At 43.8% G+C, this 25428-nt stretch overlaps 1 protein-coding gene across 1 annotated transcript in view; it reads left to right on the top strand.

Annotated features, from left to right (window-relative positions):
* The first annotated feature begins 1296 nt into the window (after positions 1–1296).
* HTRA1 (HtrA serine peptidase 1) overlaps positions 1297–25428 on the top strand; it is a 33377-nt gene continuing 9245 nt past the window's right edge. Inside the window, exons 1-7 of the mRNA XM_044298608.1 lie at positions 1297–1452; positions 2339–2796; positions 4795–4894; positions 11526–11733; positions 20659–20853; positions 22798–22830; positions 25030–25144. Coding sequence (XP_044154543.1) covers positions 2394–2796; positions 4795–4894; positions 11526–11733; positions 20659–20853; positions 22798–22830; positions 25030–25144 — 1054 coding nt within the window. The 5' untranslated portion in view covers positions 1297–1452; positions 2339–2393. The remainder of the gene's footprint in view (positions 1453–2338; positions 2797–4794; positions 4895–11525; positions 11734–20658; positions 20854–22797; positions 22831–25029; positions 25145–25428) is intronic.

Here is a 25428-nt window from a genome sequence, read left to right as displayed (position 1 = left end):
AGTGCTGTACCGTATGTACACTGTGCTGTATGTACTGAGTGGTGTGACGTGCTATACCCAGTGCTGTACCGTATGTACGCTGTGCTGTATGTACTGAGTGTTGTGAAGTGTTGTACCCAATGCTGTACAGTATCCAGTGCTGTAAAGTATGCAGTGCTGTATGTACTGAGTGCTGTACTCTGGTGTTATACCCAGTGCTGTACCGTATGTACACTGTGCTGTAATGAGTGGTGTGAAGCATTGTACCCAGTGCTGTACAGTATCCAGTGCTGTAATGTATGTGGTGCTGCATGCTGTACTCCGCACTGTACTCTGGTGTTATACCCAGTGCTGTACCGTATGTACACTGTGCTGTATGTACTGAGTAGTGTGAAGCGTTGTACCCAGTGCTGTACAGTATCCAGTGCTGTAATGTATGGGTGCTGCATGCTATACTCTGCGCTGTGCTCTGGTGTTATACCCAGTGCTTTACCGTATGTACGCTGTGCTGTATGTATTGAGTGGTGTGAAGCGTTGCACCCAGTGCTGTAATGTATGTGGTGCTGCATGCTATACTCTGCGCTGTGCTCTGGTGTTATACCCAGTGCTGTACCGTATGTACACTGTGGTGTATGTACTGAGTGGTGTGAAGCGTTGTACCCAGTGCTGTACAGTATCCAGTGCTGTAATGTATGTGGTGCTGCATGCTATACTCTGCGCTGTGCTCTGGTGTTATACCCAGTGCTGTACCGTATGTACACTGTGGTGTATGTACTGAGTGGTGTGAAGCGTTGTACCCAGTGCTGTACAGTATCCAGTGCTGTAATGTATGTGGTGCTGCTGTACTCTGCGCGGTGCTCTGGTGTTATACCCAGTGCTGTACCGTTTGTACGCTGTGCTGTATGTATTGAGTGGTGTGAAGCGTTGTACCCAGTGCTGTAATGTATGTGGTGCTGCATGCTATACTCTGCGCTGTGCTCTGGTGTTATACCCAGTGCTGTACCGTATGTACACTGTGGTGTATGTACTGAGTGGTGTGAAGCGTTGTACCCAGTGCTGCAATGCATGTGGTGCTGCATGCTGTACTCTGCGCTGTGCTCTGGTGTTATACCCAGTGCTATACCGTATGTACACTGTGCTCTATGTACTGAGTGGTGTGAAGCGTTGTACCCGGTGCTGTACAGTATCCAGTGCTGTAATGCAGGTGGTGCTGCTGTACTCTGCGCTGTGCTCTGGTTGGCTGCCCTGCTCTCTCACATGAGATGCGGGGGTGGAGTAATTCTCTGTTTTGGGGCTTTTCCAGATAAAAGAAGCTGAATCAGTGCAGGGCTGTGAGGACAGAGAGCCGGGCCGGTATAGGAAACAGCAGACATCCGAGCTCCAGGGACCAGGGAGGAGATCACAGCTGGACCACAGAGAACACGGGCTGTACAGGGAGCAGCATCTCCGGGACTCTGCTACTGGATACACAGGGTGTGTATACTCTATATACAGGGTAGTGGGGCTATGCTAGATACAGTGACACCTCTTTGAGACTACCACCCAAAACTGCAGTGAATAAGGATCACCTCCTAACGAAAAGGATATTATACACAAAATACCTAAACATTTAAAAGTCATAGAAAACTCTGGCCTTAATGGGGGGAGATCTTCTTAAAGAGACGTGTCTCTTGGTGAAGTTTTACTGTATATGATAATACTAGTACTTCGAAGACCCCAAAATCGTGTGGAAAACTGGGGTCATATTAAGTGATTGGATTATAAATGGGTATGTAATAGTGAACCCATTAAATAAGGGAGCACGAAGTGGGAATTCTGCTATATACGAGTGCATGAAGTAGTACTAGTACCTCCTGTGTATACAATGGGGGATAGTACTAAGTGTATATAAGCTGGGCATATTAGTAAGTGTGTATACAATGGGGATAGTACTAATGGGGTCCTTTATCAAACTGGCGTAAAGTATAACTGGCTTAGTTGCCCAAAGCAACCAATCAGATTCCTCCTTTCATTTTTGACAGCTCCTTTGGAAAATGAAAGGTGGAATCTGATTGGTTGCTATGGGCAACTAAGCCAGTTCTACTTTACACCAGTTTGATAAATGACTCCATAAGTTTATATAAGCAGGGAGTAGTACTAAATGTCTATATGGTGGGGATATTATTAAATAAGGGTGCATTAAGTGAGGATAGTACTAAATGAATGTGTATAAAGGGGGGCTCTTACTATATGTGTGCATACATTGTAGGACCTCTGTGTTAAATGTGTTCAGGTCTCATTAGTGCTTTATATAACCATAATGTTACTCAGTGTCATTTGTATAACTGTCAATAAATACTTTTTTTTTGTCTTCCTGTAGGAGTAATTGGGGATATTTAGAGGTACACCCTCTATTGCAGTGTACCAGTATTACAATGCTCTGGATAGTGCTGTTCTTGTCTTGTGGGGTCCCTGCTGCTTTGCTCCCCTCACCCCGATGCCCTTCACGCTGTGACCCATCCTCATGTCCGCCAGCACCCACAAACTGCCCATCTGGAGAGACTTCTCTGCGCTGTGGCTGCTGCACAGTGTGCGCTGCTGATGAAGGGGAGAGATGCGGGGAAGGACCTGCGGACCCTATTTGTGCCTCTTCCCTAAGCTGTGTAAAGAGTGCATTCGGGGGTGCCCGAACCTGTCAGTGCTCATCGCCCCAGCCCATCTGTGGAAGTGATGGCAAGACATACAGCAGCCTCTGCAAGCTGCGGGCGGAGAGCAAAAGAGAGCAGAGTCAGGGTTACACAGCCATCATCCCCATCCAGAGGGGAGACTGCCAGCAGGGTAAGGATAACTGCACTTATGCTGTTCTCTTACAGTTTTACGAATTCTCTTTAGCTGTTTCTGAATTTTATTGTTTCTAGGAAAGCTAGGTGACACTGTGGGAGGTAAGTGACAACCAGTTATCCTGGTTGTCACTTGTACGTGCCTTCTATATCTCCTTCACGTACAGTGGTTGCTCAGGGTTATGGCAAAGGGGTTGTGCCACGAATAACACTTATCCCCTGTTCACAGGACGGGGATAAGTGTTTGATCACTAGGGGTCCGACTGCTAGGGCCCCAGCAGTGGGTTATAGAGCAGGAGGAGCTGAGCAGACTGATATACTGTTGTGGGAAAAGACCCAGTAAGGCCAGATTCACATTAGTGGTGCATAACTCTGGTAGTAGTAGCAGAGAACGATTCCATATTTTACCATATCCAGAAACACCGCACACCACCGGGCACCTCCAGATCCCCATTGGCTACAATGAGATCCAACAGGGTTGCAGTGGGTTCCCGGCATAAATGGCGGCATTCTGCCAGACAAATAGTGTTACATCCCACTATAGCCAAAGGGGATCTGGAGGTGTCTGGTTGGGCTGGATAAGAAAACTTGGGTAGTCTGTTAGTCTGCCAGAACAGACCACCGGAGTTACTTGACATAGTTGTGAACCTTGAACTTGTATTTTATTAATTTAAACCTCTGCTCTTTCTCTCTTAGGAGTCATGTGGGCGGTCCTATCAGTGATTGACAGTCTTCCCTGTATGCTTAGTCATGAAGAGTTAGCTGTCCATCACTGGTAGGACCACCCATAGAAAGAGCAGAGGGCTAAATTAATAAATTACATGTTGTTTTTTTTTTACTCGTTTTCCATAAAACTACAGTATATACCAATCTGCTCAGCTCCTCCTGCTCTATAACATGCTGCCCGCAGATTGTACTGCATTTTGGCGACAGGTTCTCTATAAACATATGCCAAGATATGATTGTCCTCATAAATGCTAAGATAGTATAGATCTGACTGCTAAAACATTCTTGGATTGTCAGATGTAGCTTCATGGCTTTAGCCACCAATAAAAGAAGTCAGAAATGAGTAAATGTTGAAGGGATTATTTCATGAAGACAATTATATATGCAATCACAGGCAATATGGACATCACAGAGGATGGTTCCTTGCTTAGGGAACTTCTGTATTAGCCAGAAGCCACTCACACAAGAACCAGCGTATCCCATGTATTGCATGGTCCACCATTCAATTGAATGGCTGGCATGTTCTACTACATTTTTCCTTCAGTGGCCAAGCTGATCAGAGACAACCCCATCAAACTGGTACTTGGGGTAATCTCCATATTCTTGGAGTTTTCCCTGGACTGCTATCCCAATCATTCTTCCAGGTCTAATGGCAGCGTGTTAGAGGGGTTATCCTAAGAAAAACATTGGACAGCTGGTAAATGTATAATTGCTGGGGGCCCCACTATTGGAAACCTCACAATCACTGGAATGGGGATTCCAAGCTCCTGCGTTCCAGAGGAGTTTGTAGGGAGCGGGTGTCACGCAGGCACCCTGCTCTCCATTTAATGTCTACAGGACTGACAGAGATGTCTGAGGACCCCTTTTCCTTTAAAGACCCCCACATCTCACTCCGGTACTACTTTGGATAGAGTAGGATGTTTGCAAAGACCTTGCCAAGGTCCCTGGAAAGTGAATATGAAGGACTGAACTGGCAGTGAACAAAGTCAACATTCCGAGTAATGGTACAATGTTCTGGAGATCCCCCACAGTCAGTTATGAGTTTTGCCTGGAATAAGTTTTTCAGCCTTTCCAGGTGTCAGGGGCCTGATGTTGTGAGCACATGATGGTAGAGCAGATGGTATTTATAGAGGAAAAGGAATATGTGGGCCACATGAAAGCTGATGATAACCATGGAAGGTCCTAGAGTTTCCAAAAGATCATCTATACCTTGTGAAGGAAACAGTTCTCCAGGTTCAACCATTAAACCCACTACATCTCTCTCTTACAGGACAGAAGGACCCAGACAGTCCTCGCTATAAATACAACTTTATTGCTGATGTGGTGGAGAAGATTGCACCAGCTGTTGTGCACATTGAGCTGTTTCGCATGTAAGTTTCTCTAGTGTATATAGGAGGTACAGGGATGTTTTGCTCCCCTGCTTGGCAGAGGTTATTCATGACTCAGCCTTGGAGAGGGAATTTTTGTGATAATAGGAAAAAAGGGGAAAGATCTGCTGGAGGTTGGTGCATACAGACCTATATCTCTGCTTAACACAGATATTAAAATTATTGCCAAGGTATTGTCTATTAGACTTAAGAAAGAGTACTCACTATAATATAAATTGCCTCTATTCTAGTATGCAGGTAATGGGGGGGGGGGGGGACCTTCGTTCCATCCTGTCATTGGATGCCACTGGCCTTTGGTGGAGTGGGGCTTCATCTGGACAAGAATGACGTATTTTAGAATTGGGGACCATTTCATTAATTTCACCCGAATGTTATACACAAATCTGACGGCTCGAATAAGCGCCAACGGCGTGCTGACTTCTTCTGTCTTGTTATCAAGAAGTATGCGTAAGGGATGCCCCTGTCTCCCCTTTTATCTTTTTTTTAACCTCTTCCTAGAACCTTTGGCCTTAAAGATCAGGAAAGATGGTTTAATAAGAGGTTTTGGAGAAGATCGGAGTGTAGCAAAAGTGTCTTTATGTGCTGACGATATTCTATTTTGTTTGGGTTATACTCCGAATACCTTACTGAACATTACTCACAGTGTGGAGGAGTTTGGGAGTATGTCGCGGTTAGAGATTAACTGGAATAAAACTATCATGCTACCCCTAGAGGATATGATGCTGGTTAACACAGGGGGAGTGAGGATATTGGGACCACAGGAATTCTTTGAGTATTTTGGGATTAGAGTCTCTGCCTCTATAAATGGTTTTATCCCACTTAATATCCACCCGCTAATAAAAAAATTAAAGCTATAAGGGGAATTTCACACGCGTTGTTTGATTCCGGCAGGCAGTTTTGTTTCAAACGCATGTCATTTTTTCTGACTGATCAGGCATTTTTCAGACTGATCAGGATCCTGATCAGTCTGAAAAATGCCTGATCAGTCAGAAAAATGCATTGCAATACCGGATCCGTTTTCCGGTGTCATCTGGCAAAATGGATCTGGTATTTATTTTTTTCGCATTTTTAAAGGTCTGCGCATGTGAATACCAGATCCGTCAAAGCGGCACTAATACATTCCTATGGAAAAAAATACGGCATTCAGGCAAGTGTTCAGTTTTTTTGGCCAGAGATAAAACCATAGCATGCTGCGGTATTATCTCCGCCCTGAAAAGTCAAAAAGACTGAACTGAAGACATCCTGATGCATCCTGAACGGATTACTCTCCATTCAGAATGCATGGGGATATGCCGGATCAGTTCTTTTCTGGTATTGAGCCCCTAGGACGGAACTCAATGCCGGGAAAGAAAAACGCTAGTGTGAAAATAAGCACACTTTTTTCCAGCTCACCTTGTATCTGGCCTTTATACCTGTATTCAGGAGCCTTTGGGTGAGTCCCCAGGTACGGTAAAGTAGAAAATAGTAGAAAAACGGCTCCAGAAAGCAATTTTCGTCCTCTTAAAAACTTCTCCTTTAATTCATAATATTCAACAGCAGATACAGTCACTTCATATGCAGTGCTCGTTTACGCGTTAAACGAGCGCATAAACGAGCACTGCATATGAAGTGACTGTATCTGCTGTTGAATATTCTGAATCAAAGGAGAAGTTTTTAAGAGGACGAAAATTGCTTTCTGGAGCCGTTTTTCTACTAGTTTCTACTTTAGTGTGAAAATACCCTTAAATTGTGATCTGGTCTAAATTACCACTATCGATGGCTGATAGAATTTCACTTATTAAAATGATTGTCCTCCCTCAATTTCTGTACCTGTTCACGGCTGCACCAGTCTGGATTGATAATAGCATGTTTTCACTTATTGATAAGTTATTAAATGATCTGATCTGGGGGAGAAAACATGTTAGAATGAAAATAAAATATCTATATTATCCTGTCAGTTCAGGAGGACTGGGTGCACCTTATTTTAGAGGTTATTTTTTGGCAGCCCAGCTACAAAGGATAAGGGAATGGCAGTCTGACCCCGTGTTAAATGACCTGGTTATAACTCAGGATATAAAAGTATATTTGTGCTGGTGGAATCTGGACAACTGAAGCAAATGAAGGCACCTACTTGTCATGCCATCCTGAATCTTCTTACTTAGGCTACTTTTACACTGGTGTTTTTTGCGGATCCGTCATAGATCTGCAAAAACGCTTCCGTTATAATAATACAACCGCATGCATCCGTCATGAACGGATCAGGTTGTATTATGTCTTCTTTAGCCATGACTGATCCGTCATGAATACTATTGAAAGTCAATGGGGGACGGATCCATTTTCTGATGTGTCAGAGAAAACAGATCTGTCCCCATTGACTTACATTGTGTGTCAGGACGGATCCGTCTCGCTTCACACCACATAGCAGATAGAAAAACGCTGCAGGCAGCATTTTAGTGTCCGCCTCCAAAGCAGTAAGGTTTAGACTTCACGCCACTCTGGGGCAATGTTCACTTAGGTGATTTTTTGAATATGTCACAAGATAAGTTTTGAATAAATTCAGATATTAATTATAACTCTCAACTTTTTTAGATGAGATATTACACTTAGAAGGTATTTGCAATATTCATTGGTTTAGTTATAGACAATTGTATTCGGCTTACATTACCACAGGTCAATCTCCGTTATTTACAGTAGAACATAATAGATTAATAGATATTTTGACTAAGGAACAGGGGGGGAATTTTAAAGGGGTTGTCTGGGTTCAGAGCTGAACCCGGACATACCCTTATTTTCACCCCTCATGCTCCGATGCGCTCCGATGCGCTCCCGTGCCCTGCGCTAGATCGCGCAGGGCACGGGCTCTTTTGTTTTCAATAACACACTGCCGGGCAGTAACTTCCGCCCGGCAGTGTGTTCGATGACGTCACCGACTCTGAGGGGCGGGCTTTAGCTCTGCCCTAGCCGTTTTACTGGCTAGGGCAGAGCTAAATCCCGCCCATCAGTGCCGGTGACGTCACCAGGGTTCTTGTTAGCCCCATGGAGAGCCCCTATACGTCACCGGAACTCCTAAAAATGCCTTTGCCCTGTGCAATTTAGCGCAGGGCAAAGGAGAGCATCGGAGCATGAACTGCTCCGATGCTCCTGTCAGGGGGGCTGCTCTGAACCCGGATAACCCCTTTAAGATATCACATATATACAGGGGATTGCTCCATGGCATGGCAGGTAGGGTGTCATTTCCCAGATGGGTGAGATGGAGACGTGGGGTTCCTGGATTAGTACATGTGGATTGGGATAAGATTTATAGAAACATGAGCAGTTGTCTAGTGAGTACTAATTATACTGTAATACAATTTCACTTTGTACATTGGCTATATTTATCACCGTGAGCGGTCCGTGGTATCCCGGCCTGGCATCCCGCTGAGAGCAGGAGAGCGCGGAGTCATTGGTTGCTATGACGCCGTGCTCTTCATGCTGCCGCTGCACTACAGTAATTCACTCACTTATGATCTATACCAGTGTATTACAGTAGTGCAGCGGCGGCATGAAGCGCACGGCGTCATAGCAACCAATGACTCAGTGCGCTCCTGCTCTCAGCAGGATGCCAGGCCGGGATACCACGGACCGCTAATTCGGCCTAAGTCTGCTATTTTGATAATAAAAGGGAAATAGTGAGGGGGAAAAAAAAGTTTCTCTAGTGTAATGAGTGAAAATATGGTTCAAATGGGGACGTATGATTAGCGTTGACAGTCAGGATATATCCATGCTTGTCTCCAGGTGGTGCCTGACATAGTTCATGTGCCAAGGCGGGTGCGGTATGTCTGACATGACAGTATACACATTTCAGCATGGTTCATGTTGACCTCTGCCGTGTTGTGCGCAGTTATATCTGTGAGGTTTTGTGTCTTCGGTTTATGTTTTTTCTGTGAATCAAGAAACCTCTGCGATGATGTGTCCCCATGCCGCATGTGACCACTGTGGCCAGTGAATGATGACAACAGAGGAGACATCACAAGTCTAGTCCACAGGGGACTGGGATAAACTGGGATGGGACTGTGGGCGCTAGGACGGAGCTGCTCATCAGAGGTGTCAGTCTTAATTCAGTGTACACTACTCGGCTCTCCTGACTGGTCTGTTTTAGTAAATACTTGTATTCCCCACAAGATAACAAAGCTGGAGCATCCTTTTTTAGAGCTCTACAAGGTGCTGTTCCTCTATTGATCCTCCTAGAAATGTATGAATAAATTGACAACTAGGTAATGAGATAACCTTTTGACAAGGGGAATGGTAGCACCCAGTTGTCCAGGTATACCTACATTTGCAGGAGGAATGACACAATGCAGAATACTATGCCGCAGAATTGGTAGCTTATAGGAAACCCAGGGTCCTATTTAAATTCTGGCCTCCCGCAGCCGCCACCATCACAGAGAGCTTAGGTGTGACTGCATGCAGATTCATTATTCTGTACCACTGGAAGCAGTATATACTGTATACATATGGTGTAAGAATGCCTAGTGATGGCTGTGAAACGTATCAGCATAGAGTTTTGGACCTGGAAATGATGTTTATAGTTGGAGGTACACTTTAAAGGGGACCCGTTATATCCTCCAAGAACGACAGCTGCCTTCACGTACCTGTAGCTGCCACTTCAGGCCTCTTCCCTCTATTCACTGAGCAATGGTACTGTTAGTTGTGGCTCTATTAAAGGTGCGGTCCCCGATGCTGATTCTCAATAGGGTGTGCACCTAGAAAGCTCTGATACTGTCCAATGAGCACGGACAATCCCAGTGCATGACAGGTCTCCTTTAAAGGGCTTTTGGGGGAGTTTAGTATTCATGGCGTATCTGCAGAGTAGGTCATCAGTATCTCGTTGGTGGAGGTCCGACTCCCGGGCTTTTTGAAGAGGCCGAGGATCTCCAGTGATTGCTGCAGCCTCTTCCTAGGCCAGTGACGTCACGTTCATCAGTCACATGGCCTGTATGCAGCTCAGTACTGCAACAACAGTGGTCTGCAAGGGGGATAAGTGTTTTGTGACGCCAGTTAAAATGAAGTAACAACAGGACAGAGAAATTGTGTTGGTACCCAGGTGTAGAAATGGCCGAGTGATATAGGGTGGTCTATAATGTCCCTTAATGTTTTGTGCACGTGTCATAGTGCTCCTACCTGGATACGCTGGAACCCTAGGCATTGGCTCTGAAGCAGACAAATAGGGTGAACAATTGAGGGATTTGAAGACATATTTGAGTCCAGACCTTGTGATGAAGTTCAATGGCAGCTTTACTTTGCATAAACGTTTCTCCAAACGGTTTTCAGACTTTATCTTGGTTCCAGCAGGCTTTAGCATTAACTCTTGCAGGCAAACAATCTCAACTCTGCTACATCATTTTCTCTTTGGCTCTGCTGTGCTAACAGACTTAAATGGAATCTCTGCTTCTGCAGGATGCTGCAATTTCTCTCTGTAGTCTGACTCTGGATTATGCCAGGGAATAGGTTAGAATCCTGGCAGCTCCAACATGGAGTCTCAACCATAACACCCCAGAACTCCCTACCTTCTTCTGGTAGCAAACAGGACTGGCCCACTTCTGACCAACAAAGGAGGGAAGAAAGGAATGGTGAGTTCCATTCTCTCTAAGTGTAGCTCTGCCAAAGTTGCTGCCACCTGCTGGTGAACCAGGCACATTACATGAACAATTAGATAACATTATTATAAATGCATAGTGTCTAGGGACCTGGAAATAAATGCATAAGGTAACATTATATTAGCATTCACAGATAGAAGCAGGGCAAAGGAGTGGTAATGCCACTCGGGGGCGTTACAAGTACTATTCAAGTGAATGAGGCTGAGCTGCAATACCAGGTACAGCCTCTATACAATGTAAGGTGCTGTGCTTGGTGAGCTGCGAGGAGATCTCTTCAAACAACTAATCGGTGGCGGTGTCTCGTGTTTGGATTCCACAAATCAGATACTGATGATCTATCCTGAGTATAGGTCATCAATATTTTCCTCCCGTAAAATCCCTTTAAATGATCAGAATGCATAATAGGGTTAGTATAACATAACATAACTTTAATTGAGACAATTCAATAAAATACATATAACAGGGGAGACCAGAAAGTGCAAAATATGGTCATAAAAAAAACGAGGGTTGCATAAAGGTACCACAAGGAGAAAATATAAGTATTCCAAATTCCAATGGCTCCTGTGGTAAGAGAAAGGTAGAGGACCCCTAATCCTACACTGTACCCAGAATACCCTAATGATGCAGGGTGCAACCCTACAACATTGGAACATACCCCTAGTTGCACCCTACACAATCCCTATAGTAGGATTCTTTCTTTGTCTCTTCTATTGAACGTATTTTATGAATGATCTCAATTAAAGTTATGTTTTAGGCACCGTGCCTTCTGTAGTAACAATTAGTACTAACACAGGGTATTTTTTTTACCAGGATTTGCTATTTTCTGACTCAGTTGTACTGTGATAGTTCATATAACATAATATCAATACTCACCAAGAAGAATCAGATATAAATTACCAGTCCAAAAGAAGAAAAAAAAAGTTATATTGTGTTTTGTACCTTTCCTTCAGACTCCTGTGTCCTGTCATGACCATCTCACAACCATGTCTTCTTTTTAGGTTCTCTTTCTTTGGAAAACGTGAAATTCCCGCAGCCAGTGGCTCTGGTTTCATTGTCTCAGAAGACGGCTTGATTCTTACTAATGCTCACGTGGTCACAAACAAGCAAAGATTAAAAGTGGAGCGCAGTGACGGGTCCACGTATGATGCTAAAATCATAGATGTGGATGAAAAAGCAGACATTGCCTTAATCAAAATCAAACCAAAGGTACAAAGCAAATGTCTATGTCCTATAACAGTGGTCTCCAACCTATGGCTCCCCAAATGTTGCAAAACTACAACTCCCATCATGCCATGAGAGCCTGTGTTTGCCTGGACATGACGGTGGTTGCAGCTTCGCAACAACTAGAGGGCCACAAGTCGGAGACCACTTTCTTAAAAGAGCTTACATATGTGATGATAACACTATAATAAATACTATACTTATTTAAAAGGTACTTCACCTATAACAGTACCAGTATACCATAAGGGTATGTATACACGGGGCAGATCCACTGCAGACTTTCTGCAGCAGGAATATTTGAGGTAATCGGGAACATATACCGAGGCAGTGAGGTAGGTGGGATTTTTACAATCTCATTCACCCTTCCGAAAACTTCCACACAGAATCCTGTGGTATGGATATGAAATCCACAGTGTGTCACTTTATGCCGCAGATTTCCATAGTTGATTTCACCCTTTGCAATACGTTGGGTGAAATTCGCAGCAAAGGTACATTAAAACTGCATTGTATTCATGTGGATTAGGGTGCATTCACACGACCGTATAAATGGATCCGCATCCGTTCCGCAATTTAGCAGAACGGGTGCGGACCCATTCATTTCAGTGGAGTCGCAAAAGATGCGTACAGCACGCGTTATTCCGTTCCTCGGTCCCGCCAAAAACTATAGAGCATGTCCTATTCTTCTCCGCCAACGCGGACAAGAATAGGCATTCTCTATATAGCGCCGGCCATCTGCGGTCCGCAAAATGCTGAACGCACACGGCCGGTATCCGTGTTTTGCGGATTCGCAATTTGCGGACCACTTAACACTTACAGTCGTGTAAATGCACCCTTATGCTGTGGATTTGTAGCGCATGTGTGTTGGATTTCCTGCACCGATATGTGTCCTGTGTGGAAGTGCCCTACTAAGGGTAGGTTCACCACTCTGTCTAAATGATCCGGCAGGCAGTTCCGGCAGAGAACATCTTGCCGAAGTTCACCAGATCTGGCATAGCTGGATACTGCCATTCACCACCCAATCCTATTATAGTCAATGGGATCTGGTGGTTGACGGCAGTATCCGGCTAAGCCGGATCCGGTGAACCGTATCAGGCTCCCGGATCAGTTAAACGGAGGTGTGAACCTACCCTTAGTCATTGTCAGGTTCTAAAGTCTGGCATCAGTCTAATTTGGAAGATTCTCAGCATCTTGGGGCAATCACATTTAGGGTGCACACATACTAGTGATGGTCAGTTCGCAGTGTTAATGCGGCTGCCATCTTGACTCACCCGTCCGGCGATGCACAGGTAAGCCCTTACCTGTGCTTGTGTCGGGAGCCAGTCTGAAATCAAATGCCGTCACCAGGAGCAGGCAGTTCCGAGAACAGCCGCCGGGGGTGTTCATTGGGCTGTTCTAGGAACTGCCTGCTCCCGGTGACCACATTTGATTTCAGACCGGCTCCCGGCACAGGCACAGGTAAGGGTTTACCTGTGCATCGCCGGACAGGTGAGTCAACATGGCAGCCCGCATGTGTTCGCTGTCGAACACTGCGAACTAACCATCACTGATACATACCACAGTATGTATTTTGTGGTTCTCAAAATACAGATGACCACCGTATTGCATCCGTTTTTTTGCAGACCCATTGACTTCAAGTATAGGATATGTTCTATCTTTTGCGGAACAGACGTACGGATGCAGATGTCGTCTGTGTGCTTTCTGCATCCGTATTTCCGTTCTACAAAAGATAGAACATGTTGTATTCTTGGCTGCAAATGCGGACCACGGACCCATTGAAGTCAATTGGTCCACAAATAAAAACAGATGCATCACGGACGTCACATCCTTACTTTGCGGATCCGTGTTTTGCAGACTACATACGGTGGTGTGCATGAGGCCATATACTGTATAAGAACACCTTTTAGTCACTTCCAGTCTGTGTAAAGGCATGCTTGCAAGTGCGATATTTCAATGTTAGATGTCAGACTCGGTTTTGGAGTCCGGATCATCGTGATTTTCCATGACAATTTTTCTGAGGGTCCACACTGAAACCATTCAGATATCTGTGCATGCAGATCTCACTTTGTCCACCCAGAAGTCATGAATACACACTCTTATACAACTACAGCCAGATCAAAGGAGGGAAGCTAGGGTCAAGCTGTGACGGGATACATAGAGTGAGGGCCGAGTCCTAGATGAGACGGTATCTAGCACATCAGGGAGATTATGGGTTTAGTGCACCTGAAACATGTCAGTGACACATAGTTAGCTGTGTACATGGGACTGCAGCCAGAGAGTAGAAGTCACTCGACCGCTCTAGGAATGAATGACAGCACAATCCTGCGGCTGTACACAGCGCCGACTACTACAGAGCTCTGCGTGTCTCATCTGAGAACGAGCCCCTTCCATACAGATCCTTCAGAAACCAGAGCTGCTGGTACTGGATGATTGTCCATCTCACTGCCAGGATCCGATTAATAGGGACATGTCATTGAGGATATTGAGTAACTTCTCATTCTCCTGCTATATGACTTATGTGGGCAGTGTCTGACTGGGGTGTCTAGGGCCCACCAGGAAAATGTATTTTGGGGGCCCATCGTACGGATACATTCTAATATTACCTGCTCACACAGCAGCAGGATGCTACCAAATGATGGAATATGGGGGTCCCTGCAGTAACTTTGAGAAGGTAGGTCCTGGGGAGAAGAGGACACTAGCAGCTTTCCTCTATACCTAGAAGTCATCTCAGCTCTGATCGTGTCTATAATAATACACTGGGGAGTTTCTATAATAATCTATCAGGCCTTTAATATGAACACAGGCTGGTTGAGGTGCTGTACATTGAATATACACTCACCTAAATAATTATTAGGAACACCTGTTCTATTTCTCATTAATGCGATTATCTAGTCAACCAATTACATGGCAGTTGCTTCAATGCATGTAGGGTTGTGGTCCTGGTCAAGACAATCTCCTGAACTCCAAACTGAATGTCAGAATGGGAAAGAAAGGTGATTTAAGCAATTTTGAGCGTGGCATGGTTGTTGGTGCCAGACGGGCCGGTCTGAGTATTTCACAATCTGCTCAGTTACTGGGATTTTCACGCACAACCATTTCTAGGGTTTACAAAGAATGGTGTGAAAAGGGAAAAACATCCAGTATGCGGCAGTCCTGTGGGCGAAAATGCCTTGTTGATGCTAGAGGTCAGAGGAGAATGGGCCGACTGATTCAAGCTGATAGAAGAGCAACGTTGACTGAAATAACCACTCGTTACAACGGAGGTATGCAGCAAAGCATTTGTGAAGCCACAACACGCCCAACCTGGAGGCAGATGGGCTACAACAGCAGAAGACCCCACCGGGTACAACTCATCTCCACTACAAATAGGAAAAAGAGGCTACAATTTGCATGACCTCACCAAAATTGGACTGTTTAAGAAACCATTTTTCCAGTCTTCAACATGACAATGAGTTCACTGTACTAAAATGGCCCCCACAGTCACCAGATCTCAACCCAATCGAGCATCTTTGGGATGTGGTGGAACGGGAGCTTCGTGCCCTGGATGTGCATCCCTCAAATCTCCATCAACTGCAAGATGCTATCCTATCAATATGGGCCAACATTTCTAAAGAATGCTATCAGCACCTTGTTGAATCAATGCCACGTAGAATTAAGGCAGTTCTGAAGGCAAAAGGGGGTCCAACACCGTATTAGTATGGTGTTCCTAATAATTCTTTAGGTGAGTGTATGTATGTAGTGCAGTAAGTCTACTTGTGCAGGGGGTGGGAGACTAGGGGCCAACCTTGCTCAGAGACCCACCGGGTGTTTCACCTGTACCCCTGTGGGCCTGTCCGAGCCTGTACAGTACCTGATCACACGGTTTCCCACTGCTGGGACCTCCGGTGACCAGCAATCATTCAGTTCCTCTGTAGCGCCTCCACAGGAGAAATATACAATTGTACAGTTTTCATTGAAGTCAATGGCTGTCCATGTAATGCACATATTGTACATGGGATTGTCCAGAGCCTAGGTTCTCAACCTGGGGTACATGAAGAGAGGTATCTGGCACGTCTAGGAAGCACTTACGCTATACTTATGTTGTGCATTTAATGGACAGTAGTGTTGGGCACGAATATTCGAATCTCAAATTTTAATCGCGAATATCGCCACTTCCAGAATTCTCGAAGATTTTGAATATAGTGCCATATATTCGTATTCGCGAATATTCTTGATTTTTTATTTTTTTTCCATCTGTACCCATGATCCCTCCCTGCTTTTGTGGGCCAATGAGAAGGCTGCAATGTCTTTGTCAGAGCTTAGCAACATCCCTAGCAACCAATAGGAAAGTTGCCTGCCCCTTACTATATAAGAACCTCCCCAGCAGCCATTTTCTGCAGTTTTTTGCAATTCTGAGAGAGAGAGCAGTGTCATTGCTGTGCTCTGTGCTTTCCACACTATATTAGATAGATAGTTAGATAGCTTATATATATAATACAGATAGTTAGTGGTAGATAGTGATATAGTGCAGCTGATAGGTTTCAGTGCAGGGTGTTAGGCAGTATGAGAGGGTCTGCTGTTCATACATACATGCTACAGACATAGTGCTGTGATGTCACACGCTCACAACAATACTTAGTGCACCAAAACATGCGCATAATTAATTGACGATTTGCGCTATCGCAAATATATTGGAGCACTCTATCTGCATATAAAGCTATTGTAATGTTCTGCCGAGCCAACCATTTTCTCCAGTCTCAGGAAACTTTTAGCAGCTTGATAATTGTAGCAAAGTGACCCACGCCTGTATTGCGCCCGCAATACGCACATATTACATTGCCGATTTTTGCAATCAAGAAAATAATGGCAAATTCTCGAATTTGTGAGTTAATGACGAATAGTCACCCAAATATTTGCTAAATATCATGAATTTGAATATTGCCCCTGCCGCTCATCACTAAGGGACAGTTAGGGCTCATGCATGCGACTGTTGCCGTTTTTGCTGTCCGCAAGTTACAGATCCACAAAATACGGATCACGGATACCAGCTGTGTGTGTTCTACATTTTGCAGAACAGAACGTTCTGACCTCTATAAAACTGTCCTATCTTTTCCTATTTTTTTTTTTACTGGGATGCAGAATGGAAATGCGGATGTGGACAGCACACAAAAAAAAAACGCTGCTAAAGAGAGATAAACTGTTCCAATGTTATCAGTGAAAGTATATAGCAAGTGAATTGGGCTGCACTGCAGTTTCCTTTAGAGAACCACCAAGCAAAGGAAACTTTGATGCGCTGCAACCCCTTCATTTTCAGGGGTCCCAGATATTGATTGATCACTGTATGATCTAGGAATATCGCTCTCACCTCTCCTGACATTAGTAAAGTGTATACAGCGGACAGCACTCCCAGTAGTTGTAGTGTGCTGGCGCATGACTCAAGGGATTTGGTCCAACTCACCCCAACACGTGACAGTGCAAAAGAAACAGGGACAGAGGCAGCACCCCAATTGGTTACAAATAAACGCTACTCTTCATTCCAGATGCAACATTTCAGTTGATGTAGCCTTTTTCAAGCAATGACAAACGCTGTTGCATTTATTTGCAGCAAAGTGGGGTGCTACTTCTGTCCCCGTTTCTTTTGACCTCTCCTGATATGTCTTTTTCAGGAAATACTACATTCCCTATGAAATAACAATTCTGGATAAATCATTTGTTTTGTGCCGTTCCTCTGTTATTCCTCCTGAATATTTAAGAATACATTTATAACTGGTCATTACCATTCCCTTTGTCTTAGATTTGTGTCTCTGCACTGTCTTCCTCGACTACATAATACTGAATAACAGCATTTATATAACCACCTAATCCCCATCACTTAATCATGACATCATCAATTGTCCCGCACTCATAAGATCATATGAGTGCGGGACAATAGCCCTGCGGGCGGCCCGATGTGCACAGCATCATTGTAATCTATGATGCTGTGTGCTCCCGTGCGCACGATCAATGCTGCTCCGGGACATATGGCCCGCTCACGGACCGTATATCTCGGAGGGCATACGGTCGTGTGCAAGGGCCCTAACAGAGAATTTCCTGGTGACGGAATCCCTTTAATTTGTATGCATTCTCCAATATAGTGGGGCACATCTATTCATTTCAGTGTTGGGGGGGCTGTAAGTAAATTTGACCCCATCTGACAGTTTCCACTAAGTAAATAGTTGCGGTTGCTTTAAAGGTTATACGCTACGCTCTTGTTCCAATGACATGTACAGTGCTGTATATAAACCCAATTAGTCATATTGAAGTATACAGTGCCAGCCGGGAAATCTTAATCCACATGTTTTTGATGGGTGAATTCCAAAAATGTGACTGTCTCCATATCAAGGCTTATTGTCAGTAAATAGACCTAATCTAAGATGCGGTGACTGGCTCGCTTACAATTCGGGCCTGTCAGAGCCTGTCCAGATAAGAGATCCTGAAAGAGTCACCCACGTGAATAAGGAGGAATCGTCGCCCCGTAGGCTCCACAGTAAATCAGCTATGAGAATCTAAAAGCAAACTGCTTATTGATGTCTGACGTGACTGGCGGCCGACGTCCTAGCCAGGTGTCGGCCCATTAAGACTAAACGTAGCCTTCAATAAATCTTCCCTTCATTTAGACGTCTTGATAGCCGGGTGACTCATGTGCAGCTGTTTTTGGCTGAGGACAATAGCAGCACTTGGAGGACGGGGAAGAGACTACACGTCCCAGTCTGGAACAGTACTGCGCTCTTGTTCTTGGGAAAAATAGGGAAAGAGATGTGGCATGTCCTGAGTTATGAGAACAGCATGTCTTAAGTTTTGTAGGTTTTCTGGCAAGCAATAGGGAATTGTTATAAAACAGCATATTTTTCTGATTTATTTCAGGGCTCCCCATCACCCACTAATAACTATTTGGCCATTTAAGCCAGTATGAAATCAAATGCAGCCTATAAAGTTGACAGAAACTGTAACACGGTCCGATCAGCCTTAACTCTGGCCATCCTTGGTTGACGCTTAGAAGTGTTGTATGACCCATTAATGTAGCGCTTTTCTATACTCCTCCCTGTGCTACTTTTTGATAGTTTTTTCATAAAAAAAAAAACACTCTAGGCTAGGGATGTCAAACTCTCGGCCCTCCTGCTGTTGCAAAACTACAACTTTCAGCATGCCGTGATAGCTATAGACTGTTTGGGCATGATGGAAGTTGTAGTTTTGCAACTGCTTGCGGGCCACAAGTTTGTAATCCCTGTTCCAGGCAAGGCTGATGCTCTGTGTTATTCCTATCGCAAGGACATAGAGGCAGGGCAGGACTCTTTTTGGTGTTCTGTGGAGCTCTGTGTAATGCACCATCCCCACCGGACCTGCAGGGGACATGAGACCAGGGATTGATCGAAATGGAGGCCTCTGGACAAAACATTTTATGGGGGGGGATAACTCCCTGCTTTGTAAAAAATAAAAGAGAGACTAGCTCAAGAAAACCAGACGACACATAAAATAAGAAAGCAATGGTGGTCATTTACCAACCAATATACGCCACTTGGTGTATATTAGGCACAGATTTTGTCGCAAAGGTGTTTTGTGGCAAAATCTGCGACTTTTTCACCAAAAGGGGGCATGGCGTGGGCAAGTAAGAGGGCAGTTCAGCGGGCCCATCTCATTTATCATTTTCTATGTCTGCCTTAAATCTACGCCAAATCTGTGCCTCTACATAACGTAGGTGCATCCACCACCAGCGCAGGGATATTAAGAATGGAGTATAAATTGATGGTCTTAATAAATGACCCCATATATGTATATAATTTATAGTGCAAACAGCACAATCACAGCAGTCTTCTAAGAAACTACCATAAAGTGCATAAACATCAATGTAATGCAGTGTCCAAATAACAGTATCAAAATGCCCATATCATAGAAATACATTATGCCTAAATAATAGTACCACTATACAATACATGTAAGTGCTACACAGTGCCACGATAACAGCCCTCGGGTCCAACCCTGCAGTGAATCATCCTGGGAATTGTAAAGGAGGCCCCTAAATGAATGGAGCCATAGGGCATTAGCTCTTTCTGTCCTGCCTACAATTTGCCCTATACAGTATATATGTTTTGCCCTTTAATGCATCTTAGCAACCTCTGTACCAGACCAGACCAACAGTAAATTCTGGGCTTTTAAGCCCCACCCTAGGCATGCCCTAAACTCAACTGATAACACCCACTTTTGGGCAGGCTTTTTGTAAGCCCCACCCATTTTGAGTTCGGATCAAAGTAAATTTGCCATCTCTGAAAATTCAGGATGATCCTAGCAAATTCAGGACTGTTGGCAACTATGATGTTATCTAGGGCATTTGAAAACATGGCAGACAGCAGGAGATGTACTTAAATATTGCCATATGCATTACTTTCCAGAAAAATCCAGTGACGCTCCTGTACTCTCGCTGGTCTCTGTTGCTGTCCTTACGTTAAGGGTGCATTCACACAACCATATAAATAGATCCGCATCCGTTCTGCAATTTTGCGGAACGGGTGCCGAGCCATTCATTTCAATGGGGCCGCAAAAGATGAGGACAGCACACCATGTGCTGTCCGCATCCGTTGTTCCGTTCCACGGCCCCGCAAAAAATATGGAGCATGTTCTATTCCTGTCCGAAGTTGTGGACAAGAATAGGCTTTCTCTATATAGCACCAGTCATGTGCGGTCCGCAAAATTAGGAATGCTCACGGCCGGTATCCGTGTTTTTTGGATCCGCAATTTGCGGACTGCAAACCACTTACGGTCGTGTGAATGCACCCTATCATTTGTACGCTAATCACATGTCTGCCTACAATGTGTACGCCGAGAAAATATAAAAATTTTATAAAGCGTTATTACATAATGGCTTAATATGTGGAACACCATCTGCATGTTTTTTTTCAGGGAAAGTTGCCTGTTCTGCTCTTGGGCCGGTCTGAAGACCTGCGTCCCGGAGAGTTTGTCGTCGCCATTGGAAGTCCATTCTCACTTCAGAATACAGTCACAACAGGTATCGTGAGCACTGCACAACGTGGTGGGAAGGAACTGGGCCTGAAAAACTCTGACATGGAATACATACAGACAGACGCCATCATTAATGTAAGTCACCATCTACCAGCATGGTTTTAAAAAATGGTCGTCAGAGGGCGACATGTGGGAGTAGTATATCTTGGTCGTGTTGTGTTTCAGCAGCTTAAAAGTATTTCCTTGGGGTCATGACCATTTCATGACAGAATTGTTCCTTTCATGGTCTGAAAATCAAGACAGTTTGTATGATATGATTGACCCTTTCAACTAGTGTTTTCTTGAATATTATATTGGTCCGGCACAATATTTCTATGTATGAGGCACATCTCAGGGAGATTGTACACCCAGGTCAGCTAAGCCAGTGGTCAGCCGTGACACATCCAAGGAATGCAAACTTATAGTCTGAATCTGCCTAAAAATATGGCCACAAAGAATATATTTTTTTGCAGAAAATTGTGTGGCCGTACTGTAACAGTAGTCTCATAATTCCCCATGATTTTGTCATTTATTTCAACAGAAAAGGATTGGCACAGGGACTATGGTCCTCCATTAGAACCTAAGAGTTTATTAAAGGACTTTTATGGCTTAAAGGGGTTATCCCATGGTTCATGTTAAAAATGAAAATCAGGCACCATATAGTACAGGGCAATCACGTTCTAACAAATCTAGAACTAGCCCTGTACCTCACATGGATCCCGAGATCTCCTCCCTCATTGCTTCAATTGCTCCTATAAATGTATTTCAAGATGGCAGGTCAAGGGGTGTGTCCTTTCTCAGGAGGCTTTTCCTTTGTCAAGGGGTCATGTCTTGTATGTGTCACATCTTCTAACAGTAGATGTTGCTGGTGTCAGTTAAAGGATGGAACTGAGCATGTGTGTCCACCTCAGCGAGGTAGACAGAGAGATGAGGAAAAAGGACAAACAGCAGGTGACACTAAACATATGAATTTTATTGAATAACTCAGTGGGTATAGAACATTTTTAATTACATGCAATTACAAAAATATTCAGATCCTGGTGCTGGTTTAAAAAATTTAGAGTATTTTTCATGGGACAACTCCTTTAAAGGAAAATATGTTTTTCGGGGATGACTTTCTACTCAAGTATGCAGTCATATTAGAAGATTGGGGCGATCAACTGAACTGTTTTCCAGCAAATGGGGTCATTTATCAAACTGGTGTAAAGTAGAACTGGCTTAGTTGCCCACAGCAACCAATCACAGTCGACCTTTTTATTTTTGACAGCTCCTTCGGAAAATGAAAGGTGGAATCTGATTGGTTGCTATGGGCAACTAGGCCAGTTCTACTTTACACCAGTTTGATAAATGACCCCAAACGTTCAGTGACTCACAAGATAAGTATAAAAATAATAAAAGTAAGCCAGCTGGCTTTCAAGTGCATGGGATCTGAGTTGCACTAACCCTGCATGGCCACTACACAGTGCTTCTGGCCCTGTACTAGTTAGTTACTGTGTTAGTTGCGGTGGCCATGGTTCTCAGAATCAGCTGTTCTGTGGCTAAACCTTGCGTCAGAACCCCACCAATCCGATAGTGATGACCTATCCTAAGGATAAACCATCAGAATTTTAACTTAATTATGGTCTGCAAATTATGTATTTTTTATTGTTAAACCAAATCAGACCGGTAAAATAGAAAAATACTTAATTCTTGGTCATATTTATTACATGTAACCATAAATTACCCAAATTAGAGGGTTACCAGACAGAGTCCTCATTGAAATATCCAGCCAAGGTTAAGTCTATGGTGGGTTCTGCACCCACAAAATGGTCCCCTGGTCTTATGATGTGGATTTGGCACAGAATAAAGTGTGTATGTGTCTGGAAGGAGGGGAAATATTTATACAATTAGCCACCTCTAATGTTAACCAGTGTAGCTCTGAGGAACGAATGACTGGAACACGCATTGAGAAGAAACTCAGTAAATGCAAGTCCTGTATCATATTTGTTCTGGCTGCTTTCAATAAAGATTAAAGTAACTGTGAGTTTGCTTGCTTTTCAGTATGGAAACTCAGGAGGACCACTTGTGAATTTGGTAAGAGAACCTGCCCTCCATGCCCTCAGGTAGTGGTTATGTATGTGAGTTCATAAGGTCTTGTAAGAACATGTTATCAGATGCAGCCTGGCAAGAGGTTTGCGCATTGGCATTACATGATGACATGACTCAATTATGTAGGCTTGGCAAGACAAACACAGGGTGTTGGTGTTAGTGGCTGACTAACCATCTACAGACTATTTTTAAGGTACACAAATAACCATAGCTTTTAAAAAAAAAAAAATTAAGTATCTCAATAAAAAGGAGGAGAATATGTCATAGAAAACAGTAATGCATTAGGTAAGCAGGTTGATATTTGCACAAAGTTCAGTAGACTGTAAAAAAACAAAAACATTATAAAAGAGAAAAATAATAATAAAACCAGTAGAAAAAAATGCCCATAATAGAATTACTACAATTCAGACACATTTTCCAGGTCAGTCTATTTTGTACCAACGGCTCCAGTGATGTCATATCATTACTAAAACGTAAGGTAACACACATTAAACTTAAGGTAACACACATACAACTGGTAAATAAAGAGATTGTCCAAGCAACAGTGGACTGGGAACTTAAAGTGGAACAAAGCTAAAAGTGGCCCTATTTTGTAGTAGGGCTCAAATTGACAGAAAGCAGGGTCAACACAAGTAGGTGGGGCCAGGAATACCATATTGCGGCACATTATACCACCCCAGCAGAGCCTAATACCACAGAGCATCACAAAATACCTCTTCAAAAACTGCCCCCCTGTGGTGGTCAGGGCCAGCCAACACATTCTGTCCTCCTACTCCAGTTGCCTTAGGATGGAAATACAGCCCACCAAGAAGTTTCCCTGAAGAGTCTATGGCTAGTGCAGCTCTGTGTCCAAGATTAGAAAAACATGACATTTCTTCCAGAAAACAGTAAAGCTTCCTTCTACTGCGTGTATATGGTTTTACAGCTTAGCCCTATTAACTTCAAAGGAACTGGGCTTCAATACCAGACTTGAGATGTGGATGGTTGTGGCACTGTTTTTGGAAGAACGCAACCATGTTTTTATTATCTTGGTCAATCCCTTTAACAATAGGATAACACTTTTTCCTTTTACCACTGACGCTCAACACCTGGAGGCTCCCCATATACAAAAAGTCGGAGACCTCTATGTTCTCCATACAAAATAGAATAATAAAACTTCTGTTAGATGTACATTTTAAAAGGGCCTTCCAAAAATAGTATACTGATGACCTGTCCTCATGATAGGTGATCAATATGTCATCAGTGAAGGACCGACTCCCAGCACCCAGCCGGTGAGCGCTGCGGCTTCCTCACAGCATACCAAGAACTGTGCCATACATTGAATAGTGGCTATGATTGGAATTGCAGCCTAAGCCTATTCACTTGAATGGGACTGAGCTGCACCTGGGCCATGTGTCCGGTTAACGTGACATCACCGGCCTAAGAGGATGCCAGAGCGCTCATTGTGTTCTTCAAACAACTGATCTTGAGGGTCCAGGAGTAAAAACTTCACTGCTCAGATGTTAATGACCGATCATTATTATAGGCCATCTATACTGAACTCCTGGAAAACCTCTTTAAATAATAAGTAAAACACTTAAAGGGGTTGTCCGAGTAATCTTTTTGTTCTATCTTTGTTCCTAACTAGGCAAATATAACAACAAGAATTGTACAAGAAGGTAGGGGGAAGATCCTGTGTGTATTAGCAGTGTCATTATACAACTGGGACTTGTAGTCCTACACATACAACATGCTGCAGAGTCTCCCAGCAGGCAGACATGTCACTCAGGGCAGCTCTTGTATCCACTCCCTTAGCAGTGCAGGGGGAGGGGCAGAGATTGTTTTTATTGCATGTAAAAAAAGGGCCAGAAGAGAACCAGGGAAATGAGGATATATATATATTTATTTATTTTTTGCATAAAACTAGCTTAGCTTAGTTATATATTCCTGCCCACCAGATTTTCAGTGCTATCTATTTATTTTTTTATAACTCGGACAACCCCTTTAATAAACCAAAAGTGAACATCATGAGAAAAATAGACCTCATCACTCAAAGCCTTCATAGCTTGTTCCTCAGAAGATGAAGGCTTGCAAATGTTCATGTATAAAACCTAAATGTTGTTTCCGCCACGCAGTATATTATTTGTGTTGGACTTGCTGACCACATTATTTTAACCATAACTATTTTTCTTTTTCTCACCACAGGACGGTGAAGTGATCGGGATAAACACTCTAAAGGTTACTGCTGGCATCTCCTTTGCTATTCCATCAGATAAAATCCGCAAGTTTCTTGCCGAGTCACACAGCAGACAGTCCGCAGGTGATTTTGCAACCTCTGTCCTTTCATGGGTAAACTTGCAATGAATAGTCATCATTTATTACCAGTGATAACAACTACCTGCAGTATTTGGCAATCTACACACTTAAGAGGCTGTAGTTCGAAGGAAAATAAACACAAGATATATGGGTTTTCAGATGAAAGAAGAGGTAATGACACATAAAGTTGTTAAAGCCCACACATGAACACATTCCAATCCAGATGTTAATTAGGGATTGCCCAACCTGGATACAACTGTGTGGTCCAATGCACAAACTTAGTTATTT

Source organism: Bufo gargarizans, chromosome 6, assembly GCF_014858855.1.
Source record: "Bufo gargarizans isolate SCDJY-AF-19 chromosome 6, ASM1485885v1, whole genome shotgun sequence".
NCBI lineage: Eukaryota > Metazoa > Chordata > Amphibia > Anura > Bufonidae > Bufo > Bufo gargarizans.
The sequence above is the reverse complement of the archived record's forward strand: the minus strand, read 5'-3'. Positions and strand labels throughout refer to the sequence as shown.